Source organism: Pristis pectinata, chromosome 14 (genome assembly GCF_009764475.1).
Source record: "Pristis pectinata isolate sPriPec2 chromosome 14, sPriPec2.1.pri, whole genome shotgun sequence".
Classification (NCBI taxonomy): domain Eukaryota; kingdom Metazoa; phylum Chordata; class Chondrichthyes; order Rhinopristiformes; family Pristidae; genus Pristis; species Pristis pectinata.
The window spans coordinates 14,091,836-14,104,208 of record NC_067418.1 but is presented as its reverse complement, the minus strand read 5'-3'; the positions used below and the strand labels follow the sequence as shown (position 1 = coordinate 14,104,208).

General features: G+C 43.1%; 1 protein-coding gene across 2 annotated transcripts in view; it reads right to left on the bottom strand.

The window, feature by feature from the left end:
* prmt3 (protein arginine methyltransferase 3) overlaps positions 1–12,373 on the bottom strand; it is a 179,955-nt gene that overhangs the window by 68,519 nt on the left and 99,063 nt on the right. For both annotated transcript variants that reach the window (XM_052029301.1, XM_052029300.1), the window contains exons 11-12: positions 9,992–10,070; positions 585–772 (exon numbers count right to left, since the gene is read on the bottom strand). In XM_052029301.1, coding sequence (XP_051885261.1) covers positions 585–772; positions 9,992–10,070 — 267 coding nt within the window. The remainder of the gene's footprint in view (positions 1–584; positions 773–9,991; positions 10,071–12,373) is intronic.

Sequence of the window (12,373 nt, the reverse complement as noted above, 5' to 3'; positions counted from 1 at the left end):
ACAGACTTAATGGTACCTTTCAAAACAAACCTAAACAGAAATAGTCCTTGATCCCTTGATATGGTAATTGTACCAAATGATTTTTTTCTTTCAAAATGGTTTATCATTGAGCTTTTTACAGCAAAAACTGAAAGTGAAGTAATATTATTAGGCCACCATTTACCGAATCTATCTTTTTTTTTTAAATACAGCACTGCAGTATTTCCCAAATGTCTTTTGCTATAATCTCAGCTGGCTTGAACACTGAATAATGCTGTGGTAAGCATGAATCAATTTCCATTTTTATGCTTCATAGATGTATGTGTAGAAAACTGTTTATCCAACAGTATTTTTGTTATCAGTTCTGCTGCAACCCACACTGAATGGCAGCAGATCACCACACAGTACACAAAACATGAACTCTGGGCCATTAATGTTAAAATACAGAATTTCAGCAGGAATTTGCTCACTCAGCATTAACGATTTCTGCTTTTGTAATGAAAGTGTGGCCCAAACTGCATTCATTTCCAACTTTTCATGAAAGGTATGGCTGCATGGATGGTATTCTCACCTTCTTCTGGCCAGGGTTGGCAAGTGATACCTACCTTGATAACACAGCACTCTGAAATGAGGATGTCAGGATTCAACATTTCGACCATAGCTTCTGGGATAACCACTTTCTTCATGCAGGACATCTTAAAGCCGTACACGTCATCCCAGAAAGCCACATGCTCATCGTGTTTCTTCCTGTCTCCCACTGCTACTAGGCTAATGGTGCAGATATCTGGGTACACTGAAAGAAATCACAAGTTAACTTGACTTTGGATGAAAAGGTACCCCGTGCAGTGCTTACGCACAAACTAAGAGAACCTTACCTAAAAAACAGTAACATGAGCACATGTAACACCCTCTAAAAACTCAATCCAAATCCTGCAAGTATATACACATTGGTTTTGGTTTATTATTGTCACTTGTACCGAGGTACAGTGAAAAACTTGTCTTGCATACCATTCGTACAGATCAATTCATTACACAGTACATTGAGGTAGTACAGGGTAAAAACAATAACAGAATACAGAGTAGAGTGTCACGCCTACAGAGGAAAGTGCAGTGCAGGTAGGTAATAAGGTGCAAGGTCATAACAAGGTAGGTTGTGAGGTCAAGAGTCCATCTCATTGTATAAGGGAACCGTTCAATAGTCTTATAACAGTGGAATAGAAGCTGTCCTTGAGCCTGGTGTTATGTGCCCTCAGGCTCCTGCCTGATGGGAAAGGGGAGCAGGGAGAATGTCCCACGTGGGTGGGGTCTTTGATTATGTTGGCTGCTTCACCAAGGCAGCAAACAGTATAGACAGAGTCCATGGAGGGGAGGCTGGTTTCCGTGATATGCTGGGCTGTGTCCACAACTCTCTGCAGTTTCTTGCGGTCGCGGGCAGAGCAGTTGCCATACCAAGCTGTGATGCACCCAGATAGGATGCTTTCTATGGTGCTTCGATAAAAGTTGGTGGGTGTCAAAGCGGACATGCCAAATTTCTTTAGCTTCCTGAGGAAATAGAGGTGCTGCTGAGCTTTCTTGGCCATGGCATCTACGTGGTTGCAACAGGGCAGGCTGTTGGTGATGTTCACTCCAAGGAACTTGAAGCTCTCAATCCCCTCAACCTCAGCACCATTGATGTAGACAGGTGCACGTACACCACCCCCTTTCCTGAAGTCAATGACCAGCTCTTTTATTTTGCTGACATTGAGAGAAAGGTTGTTGTCATGACACCATGTCACTAAGCTCTCTATCTCCTTCCTGTACTCTGACATTGTTATTTGAGGTATGGCCCACTACAGTGTTATCATCTGCAAACTTGTAGATGGAGTTAGAGCAGAATCTGGCCACACAGTCATGAGTATATAGGGAGTAGAGTAGAGGGCTGAGGATGCAGCCTTGTGGGGCACCAGTGTTGAGAATAATCGTGCTGGAAGTGTTGCTGCCTATCCTCACTGATTGTGGTCTGTTGGTCAGGAAGTCAAGGATCCAGTTGCAGAGGGAGGTGTTGAGTCCCAGGTCTCGGAGTCTGGTGATGAGTTTGCTTGGAATTATAGTATTCAAGGCGGAGCTGTAGTCAATAAACAATAGCCTAACGTAGGTGTCTTTACTGTCCAGATGCTCCAAAGACGAGTGTAGGGCCAGGGAGACAGCATCCACTATAGACTTGCTTCAGCGGTAGGCAAATTGCAGTGGGTCGAGGTTTTCCGGGAGGCTGGAGTTAATGTGTGCCATGACCAGCCTCTCAAAGCACTTTGTGATGTGGATGTTAGAGCCACTGAGCGGTAGTCATTAAGGCACATTACCTTGTTTTTCTTTGGTACCGGGATGATAGTGGTATTCTTAAAACAGGTGGGAACCTCAGATTGAAGCAGGGAGAGATTAGATATGTCTGCAACTACCCCCACCAGCTGATCTGCACGGGATCTGAGCACACAGCCAGGGACACCATCCGGGCCAGATGCTTTCCATGGGTTCACTCCCCGGAAGACTGAGCTTCCATCCTCAATGGTGACTATGGGTTCAGGTGCATCGGAGGCTGTCAGAATGGGTGGTGACGAACCAATCTCCTTCTGTTCAAAACGTGCATAGAATGTGTTCTCATCAGAAAGGGATGTGTTTTTGTCAGCGATGTTGCCCGACTTCGTTTTGTAGCCTGTTATAGCACGTAAGCCCTGCCACAACTGACGGCTGGTCTGGGACTCAATTTTGGACTGGTATTGTCTCTTGGCATGAATGTTCCCATGCATGCACTGTGATATCAATGGGGGTAAATACACAATTTTTTCTATGCAGAACATGACCTGCGCAACCTCAAGCACTGGAGCAGCTCTTAACTGGCATTAAAAACCCACGCCTGCCTGAGCAGTGAGTGGGAATCCATGGCCTTGAGTTCCCTAAAGCTGGGTTCACATCTGTAGTGATGGCCCTACCCCCAGAGATCAGTATCCATGCTATGCCAATGCCCTCATGGCACCTTGGATCTCCTCCTGCACCATCCATGTCACCACCCTGCCCCCCACTAATCTTCTCCTGGCATCTATAGTCTTTGTTCAGAATCCCTGACTTCCTCCACGACACGCTTGCGAACTTCTCAGTCCTTTTAAATATGTTCACACTTGCTGATCCTTCTCCCCAAGTTCCCTGATGATGTCCCCCGCACACCGGAGCCCTCAACCACTCTCTTCCCCTCCCCTGCTCACACCCACACCTCCCCATACCCGCTCTCCTCCCCATATCCCCTCCCCTCCCCTCACCCACTCCCAGCCCCACACCCACTCTCCTCCCAGATCCACACCTGCTCCACTCCCCTCCTCTCACCCCTCCCCACACGCCCTCCCCACCCTGCCTAACACCTGCATTCCTGCCCTCCTCACACCCGTTCCCCTCCCTGCCCCCCACCCACTCCCCTCCCCTCCCCCACACGCATCCCTGCCCTCCCCTCACCCATTCTCCTCCCCAGCCCATCAGATAATTAAACACAGAGATTGTGCTGACAAAATTTTGATCCAACAAATGGGAAAATTCCATTGAAAGAAAAAAGACTTGCATTTCCATTGTGCCTAACACAGATTTGGGATGATCGAAAATCAATGAAAAATCTGTTGCTGTTGTACTGTAAGAAATAAACCAGCCAATTTGCAAACAGCAAACTCTCACAATTGACTAGATAATTTTTCTTTTGTAATGATAATTGAATGGTAAGTGTGGTACAGGCTCTCCTTCAAACTAACACTGTGAGATTTTTGTATGAACACCCAAGACCATAAAAATTTAAAGTCTCATCTGAAAGGCAGCTCGTCCAATAGTGCGCTCCTCCCTCAGAACTGCATTGAAGAGTCAGCCTATATAATTAGCTTAAAAAAAATCATTGACCATGTATAACGAAATGTATCCATATTAAAGATGACAGTATGCAAAAGAAATCTTGTACAAAACAGGCTTGTATTTGCAATAGGCTCTCTAAAGATGTATTGCAGTATTTCCTCAGCCAATCAGCTGCAGCTTTTGTTTATAAAAAGAGCGGGATATTCAATGGAAATTTATGCTGCTCTTTTATCCCCATTGTGGATTAGGGTAGCCTTTAAAAAAAAATGACTTGAGATTATAATTGAAAATGGTTATGTCCAGACTTTTGAAAGCAGGCGAGGCTTTATTCATCACCTTCCTGCTTCCACATCAATGTCCTTTAAACTTTCCAACACAACGTATTTGTCAGTTCATTCTTTTCTTATTAGTGCAGTAATTGAATAATTATTACTGCACACGGGTGAAATTAACAAAGTGCTGATTGGACAGGGAGTAAGAGCTCTCTTGGCTGCTTACAAAGATTCACAGCTATGACATCTGTGTCCTTCTCGATTCGCTGCCCAGGGCCACTTCATTTCTCGCTGCAGCTCACATGGCTGGTTGGTAAAATGGGATGTACTCTGCACATTCCTGAAGGCTTGCAAACAGAAGAACGCCCAGAAATAAAAAGGGTTAGCTTCCTGGGTTATGCCAATACACCCTTGTTTCAGGGCTATGGTGAGCACGTCTATGTAATTTTTAAAAATCTCTTCCTGCTTCCTATGCCTTGAAAGATCTTGCATGCATCTGTCAAGAAGGACTTTTGGAGGAATAGTTTCCTATTTTTAACATTTATATGTTCTAGTTTTGAATTAGGGAGTGACACACATTACAGCAGATGGAAGAAAAAATCCTTAATAATAACCAAAGACCTTGGCAAATTGCATCCTAGCCAAGTCGTGATATTTAGTGCATCTTATATATGAAACTTGCTGAGAGAGCTACTATCTAACATGAACTGCTCAGGACCCAGCATAGTCTCACAACCGTTACAGTTTCCACCAATCAAAAATTGCCTTAGGAAATAAAAATGAAGCAGTGCCCTGTCACAACAGAGCTTTCAAGCTAAGCTGGCTCATTAATTAGCCAAGCTTCACTAATGTATTTGACTGGGAGAATTCACACACATTCAACTGATATCCCTTCAGTCTCCAATCAAATTTTATTTGAAAAAAATCTGTAGCTGCAGGCTGGATATTGTTGTTTTTAAGAAAAACTGTTCTTATTATGGACATTTTTCCAGTCTTACAGTCTTTTTCTAAATGTACTTACAGCTGACAACCCAACAAAACGTTGAAACTAGCCTAAGGTCAGCTTCATGGTTCCGTTGCAAGTCACAGTAACATCGTCTCTCAGTGACAATGATAGGGTAACAAACAACTTTTTTGAAAATATGGCAAATGAGAATAAAAGTATGGCTGTGGAACATCTCGGTCACCGCACATTTGACCGGCAATTTTATACCTGAAGAACATTTAAACTTGAAAGATAAGAAAGCCCTTTAATGTATGCACTTCATGTGTGATGTAGTTGAAGGTTGCTTCCGAAATTCAGTTAAATTGATCCCATTTAGCACATACAAAAGAGGACAATTTTTATCCTAAGGAAAACATACACTGGAAACATACACTTCCATAAGTAGCGGATTTACTTTAAAATTCAAATAAAAATAAAATTAATGATCAGTAAAGGAATTAAGGGTTATGGGGAGAAGGCGGGAAAATGGGGTTGAAAAAGAAATCAGCCATGACTGAATGGCCTAATTCTGCTCCTGTAACTTCTTGTCTTTTGGTCTTATTCACAGGATGTGGGTGTCTCTGACAGAATTTGTTGTCCGTTCCTAACTGCCCTTGAGAAGACTGAGTTCCTAAACCACTGCAGTCCACGTGAAGAGAACCAGTTCTTGAAATGATCCAGTAGATGAGAGACCGCTTCTCAGGTCAGAAGAGCCAAGAGTCTGAATCAAGCTGATGACTATACTTCTCTGGAGAAACCTCAGATGTCAGCTGATCGTGGCTCAGCTCGGTTTGAACTTCTAGGCAGGTTCAGCTATGCACATTGGCACACCCGACCTCTTGCTTTGCTGCTGGACTCACATTTGAGTCCAATAGAGGAACACTGAGGTGCCGGACAGAGAGGCTGGACAATATTTCCAGACTCAGAGGGATGAGCAACTGAAATAAATAAACATTAATTGGCACATTCAAAAATGGAAATTGATCTGTTGGTGTAAGGGCATATTAGTCAGAAGGTACACAGTGAGATAACACTGCTTTGGTTGTGGGAACATGACTGGGAACGACAGTGGCCCACAAGGTCCAGTGTGCTGTATGCAACTGAACAGGCCTTGGGTGGTCCAGACGTTTTTTTGATGGACCAAGCAAAGGAAAGAGATAAATCTGGAGATTGTAGGGATGGAAATCCCAGAGGCAGAAGGGTGAGGATGGTGGTGGTGGTGGTGGGGGGGTGGGGGAGTGGGGGGGGTGGGGGGGTGGAGGAGGTGTGGGATTCTTGGCTGAGTTTAGTGACAGAAAGGTAGAGGCCACTGCCCATCCAGGAGCAGAGGGGTCCGGAAAAGGTTGGCTGCCTAGGAAGTAGGATTGTAAATTGGAGGAGAAGGTGGGGTATGGTGGTGGGTGGAGTATCATGGGTGGGCTTGCTGGTCATGGGTGAGGAGGATTAGATGGTTGTCAGGGGATGGAGTGGAAGGTAGGATTGGTGGTGGGGGGGAGAGAGGGGATCAGTGATTGGATGGTTGGTAGTGGGGAAGGACAAAGGTAGGTGGGGTGTTTAGTTGTGGGACACGGTAGAAGTGGCAGTCTGATGGGTAGCATTGATCAAGGGGGGTGGAGGAAGAGGTAGGATTGATAGTCAGAAAGTTGGTAGCTGGTAGGATTAGTACTGTGGGGCTACATTCTATAGCCAAAGGGAAGAACTGGTAGTGGGGGATATGCTTGGAGGATGCAATCAGTGGTCAATGACGCGTGACCATGATGCGGTGCGTTAGATGGGGCTGGGTAAGGCAATGATGACACGTTTGCAGGGTGACTTGTGATTCATAATTGCCCAAGGAGTGAGGTAAGTAACTACCTTAAAGGGGACCCACCCTAGCCCAGCCTCTGTATGAATGGTCTGTGGGATCTCTCAGATACATGGGAGCCTCGAAATGAAATGCTAGAACTTGTGTAGATCACGTGAATTTGCTAATTCTTGATTGCTTGCAATTTGTCACTGAAATTGGATCATGTTCCACCAAAAAAAGTGGAATGATGTGATAAAAGGTCTGGGCTTTTTAAAGCTCCTGTAATCTGAACCTACTATTAGTTTGGGCAAATGTTGTTAAAGTTTTCTCCATCCACAACTTTGTTTAGTCATTGCGGTGGCCTGAACTTCAAGTAAAATAAAAACAAGTGAACAGGCTGGTTGTCCATGTTCTTCAGGTTTCCTAATTTGCTGTAATATGGATGGGGCTTTTTGATGGTGGTGGGGGTAGTGGGAGGGAGTTGAAAGGATTTATTAATTTTCCAGAAAATATTTTTATGTTGCATACATGTTCAGCTACTGGATGTTTAATGATGCTTGAAGAAGCTCTGGTGAGAATTAATTCTACATTGACATTTTTATCTTCTGATTTAATTTGCTTCAATATATATCTTGCCATTGTCATGAACTTTATTTGTAATTTTGGATGGAGGTGCAGTCTGTTGGCATGATGCTTTTCCCTCACCAGAGAGATCACAAAGAATGGCAAAGAAGATACACCATTTTCTGTGCAAACCTCAGCAGGCTGAGTGTACAGCCTATGGATTGTTATAGCACATACTTCACCGGTAAGCTTTTCTGTTATTGGGCAACATAGATATGCTGATGGAAATTGACTTTTGTGGACTAAGTAAGTATCATCCCAGAGAAGCTTAGATTATAAAACCAAGCCTTTTAAAGGATACATTCTTGCAAATTCAGCAAAGATTCATAAGCTAAGTTTTAAAACTACTTATTCTCCACATCCAGCTTTAATACTAGAAATACTGGCAGGCGAGTTTGATCTTGTTTTATTTCTGTATTTAGGAAGTAAGTTCAGACTCGCAAGAGAAAACTATGGTGAAAATTTGTCCTTCTTCACTAAGGTTAAAAAGTGATAACAGTTCTCCAGACATCCTGTTTCACTGAAGTCAAGGAAGTTGAATGTACAAAGGGGTATACAACCAGCTCTCTGAGGTGCTAGTTAGGATGCAGTTCCCTGTACCATATCTAAAATACGAAGCAATGTGTAGAGAAAGGAAAATGTCTCACTTTCCCCCATTCTGCAATTGCCTTGCATTTAAAATTCAGCTAAAAAGTAAAAATAAGTAGAAACATAAAAACCAAAATCTGACAAAGGGTCTTCAACCTGAAACATTAACTCTATTTCTCTGTCTACAGATGCTGCCTGACTTGCTGAGTATTTCCAGCATTTTCTGGTTTATTTCTGAGAACAAAAGCATCATTATTTGAATTCTAAAAGATTGGAATTCATGTTATTTTTCCCTACCTAGCTTTAAGGATAGATAATTTCTCTCTTTAGACAAGTTAATCTTAAAACGCTTTTGTGTAAGAAGCAGCATTAACCTTAGCAGTTGGGGCTGTTCTGTAATGCCCAATTGACAATTGACAATGTCTGACTTTGCGTTCAATTTATTAATTGAGAGAAATATTTTATCTAGTCTCATCAATCCCTGCTTCGTGTCAAACCCTCAATGCTCCAGGGATTGCCATTTCTTTCACAAGATACTGCTTGCAAGTAGTTAATTTTTACTCAACACACAGTTAGATTGAAGAGATTACTAATGAATCTGTTTCCAGGAAAGCAACAGGCCTTCAGTACAATAACATTATTTAATGCCATTCATTATGGGAAACACTATTATCTGTTGCTTACAACACAGTTTTCGGCATTCAATATTTCCACATCATCAGCAAGAAACAGATTGGAAGATCAGCTAAACCTCACTGCACACTTTAATGCACTAGGTATCAGCTGTGGCTCGGTGGTTGCCTCTGGATCTGAAGGTGGAGGTTTAACTCCAGAAACTTGAGCTCAGAAACCTAGGCTACCTTTCCAATTCAGTACTGAAGGACAACTGCACCATCAGAAATGCAGTCTTTCAGACAAGATGTTAAACCAAGACCCCATTTACTCATTAGATGGGTACAAGAGGAACCATGCCATTATTGGGGGGAAGAGCAGGCTTGATCTGCTCGATGGGATTGCCAGTGTCCATCCCTCCCTGAACAGTACTGCAACGTATTACCTGGTCATTATCACAATACTTGCTCTGTGCAGAATGGATGGTGCAGATCCTATTATACTTACTACACTTCACAAAGTACTTCCTGGGCCATTCGTCACAGAAGCATACAAAATTTATTCAAGCCATTGAATCAATGCCAGCTTCTTGTAGAGCAACCTTCTTAGTCAACTTCCTCCATTCTTCCCAATGAACCCGCAAATTATTCTCTCCAAAATGCCCATACAATTCCGTGTGAAGGCACCATTCGGAAAGGTAGAGAACTCCAGGTCACAACAGCTCTGAGTGAAAAAACTTTTTCTCAGATCCCTCATGACTTTAAGCATTTGATGATACTATGATCAATGAAAGTCCATTTTCTTTTTCCTTTCTCAATAGCTGGTAAGGAGTTTAAGGTGATAATTAGCTGGTATTCATGTACAGTCAGTAGGGTTATTGCCTTATAACAACATGAACAACCTATTCTACGACATGGTAATAATCCTCAATGCAGGCCATTTATTCTGTAGAAGATAAAAGTCCACACTAAAATCTTTTCCATTCTATAAACTAGGAAGACAATCACTATTAATTATTCTTTGCAAGCTTTGCAGGCATTTATAATAGAGTGCACACACTCCATAAGATCTCCAAAAGCAACACTCAACATGGCCTCCTCTTGAAAGCTAATAAATTAAATGAGTGCCTGCAAGCAGCCTGTAATGCTGGCATATTTCATTTCTAGTGGAAAATTTCTCAGTGGTGCATATCACATTACCAGACGAGTGCACATATGGCTTCAGAGAATTGACTGCAACTGAATTTTCCTTTTGTAATTTTTGTTCCTTTCCCCAAACACCAACCTGCACCGCCTTCCATCAGGTACTTGTCCCGTGCATATATGACCGAGTCCAGCATGGATTCGAACAGCAAAAAATAACCCTGCGTAAAAGCAGAGTGAAAATAGTTAACAAATGCCAAGTACAATTAAAAATCACAACAGTTTATTCAGTAAAAACAAATCCCAACATCCAAACAAAAATCCAAATGACAAGAGCATTACAAAACAGAAACGTCCACTTATTCAACATCCTCAATGTCATAAACTGTTGCACGGGTCTTCACAGAAGCTATCAGATGAAATTTGACCCTGAATCATGAGAAGGTATGATGATTGACGCCCAATGGTTGGTTTTAAGAAAAACACAAGAGACTGAAGATGCAGGAATCTGGAGCAACAAACAATCTGCTGGAGGAACTCAGCAGGTCAAGCAGCATCGGTGGGAGGAAAGGAATTGTTGCCATTTCAGATCAAAGCCCTGTATCATGTTTTAATGAGCATCTTTCAATGGGACAGCCAGAGAAGCTTAGGGAGGGAAATTTCAGCACTTGCGACCATGTCCACTGACAAGAAAACTGTTAATGGTGGAGTGGTTAAATTCCACAGGTCAAAATTGGAGAGGTAGTGATGGCTCAGTGTTAAGTTACTGGACTAGTAACTCAGAGGCCTGGAATAACAATCCAGAGATGCTTGTTCACAATCCATCTGTGTAGCTATGGAAATTAAATTCAGTTAAAAATCTCATCATAGAATTGATGACCACAAAATACCAGATTGTCACATAAACCCATCTGTTTCACTAATGCCCTTCAGCAGAGGAAATCTGCCATCCATACCCTTTGGACCTCAGTGTGCTTCCAAACCCACATCAGTGGTTGACTCAGTTTTACAATTACCATCACAGTAAAAAAGAAAAAGGGTAAAACCTGACAGAACACCCAGCATCGACCCAGGGACTGAACATGGCAAACTTGATTCCAGCCCAATCAATCTTGCAAAGACCTTACACAGAACAGTACAGCACAGTATGGGCCCTTCAGCCCACGGTGTTGTGCCGACCTATATGAACCTTATCCACATTCAACCTATCCCCCTCTCTGCTTCACCTTCCATAACACTCTATTTTTCTTCCGTCCATGTGCCAATCTAATAATTTCTTAAACGACCCTATCGTATCAGCCCCTACCATCACCCCCGACAGTGCATTCCAGGCACCCATCACTCTCTGTGTAAAAAAATTTACCTCTGACATCTCCCCTGAACTTTCCTCCATGCACCTTAAATGGGTGACCTCTAGTATTGGCATTGCCACCCTGGGGAAAAGATGCTGGCTGTCCACTCTGTCTATGCCTCTCATAATCTTATATACCTCTACCAAGTCACCTTTCATCCTCTGTCACTCCAAAGAGAAAAGCCCTAACTCGCTCAACCTCTCCTCATAAGACATGCTCTCCAACCCAGGTAGCATCCTTATAAACCTCCTCTGCACTCTCTCTACAGCTTCCACATCCTTCCTGTTATATGGTGACCAGAACTGAACACAATACTCCAAGTGTGGTCTAACCAGAGTCTTATAGAGCTGCAGCATTATCTCTCGGCTCTTGAACTCAATCCCCAGGCTAATGAAGGCTAGCACACCATACGCCTTCTTAACCGCTCTATCCACTTGTGCGGCAACTTTGAGGGCTCTATGTACTTGGACCCCAAGATCTCTCTGTTCCTCCACACTGCTAAGGATCCTGCCATTAACCATGTACTGTGCCTTCAAGTTTGTTCTTCCAAAGTCTATCACTTCACACTTCTCCAGATTGAACTCCATCTGCCATTTCTCTGCCCAGCTCTGCATCCTGTCTAAATCCCGTTGCAACCTACGACAACCTTCTTCACTATCTACTACACCACCAACCTTCGTGTCATCTGCAAACTTACCAACCCATCCTTCCACTTCCAAATCATTTACAAAAATCACAAAGAGCAGGGGTCCTAGTACAGATCCCTGTGGAACACCACTAGCCGCCAACCTCCAGGCCAAATACTTCCCTTCTACAACCACCTTCTGCCTTCTGTGGCAAGCCAATTCGAATCCACACAGCTAATTTTCCATGGATCCCATACTTCATGACTTTCTGAATGAGCCTACTATGGGGAACCTTGTCAAACATATTGCTAAAATCCATATACACCACATCCACCACACTACCTTCATCAATTTGTCTCGTCACTTCCTCAAAAAACTGTTAAGCTCGTGAGGCATGACCTGCCCTTCACAAAGCCATGTTGACTGTCCCTAATAAGTTAATGCTTCTCCAAATGCTCATAAATCCTGTACCTAAGGCTTCAGATGCACCGAAACACAATCAGTACCGGTTCCCCTCCAAATCGTAATCTCCTCCTCCCTCCCACC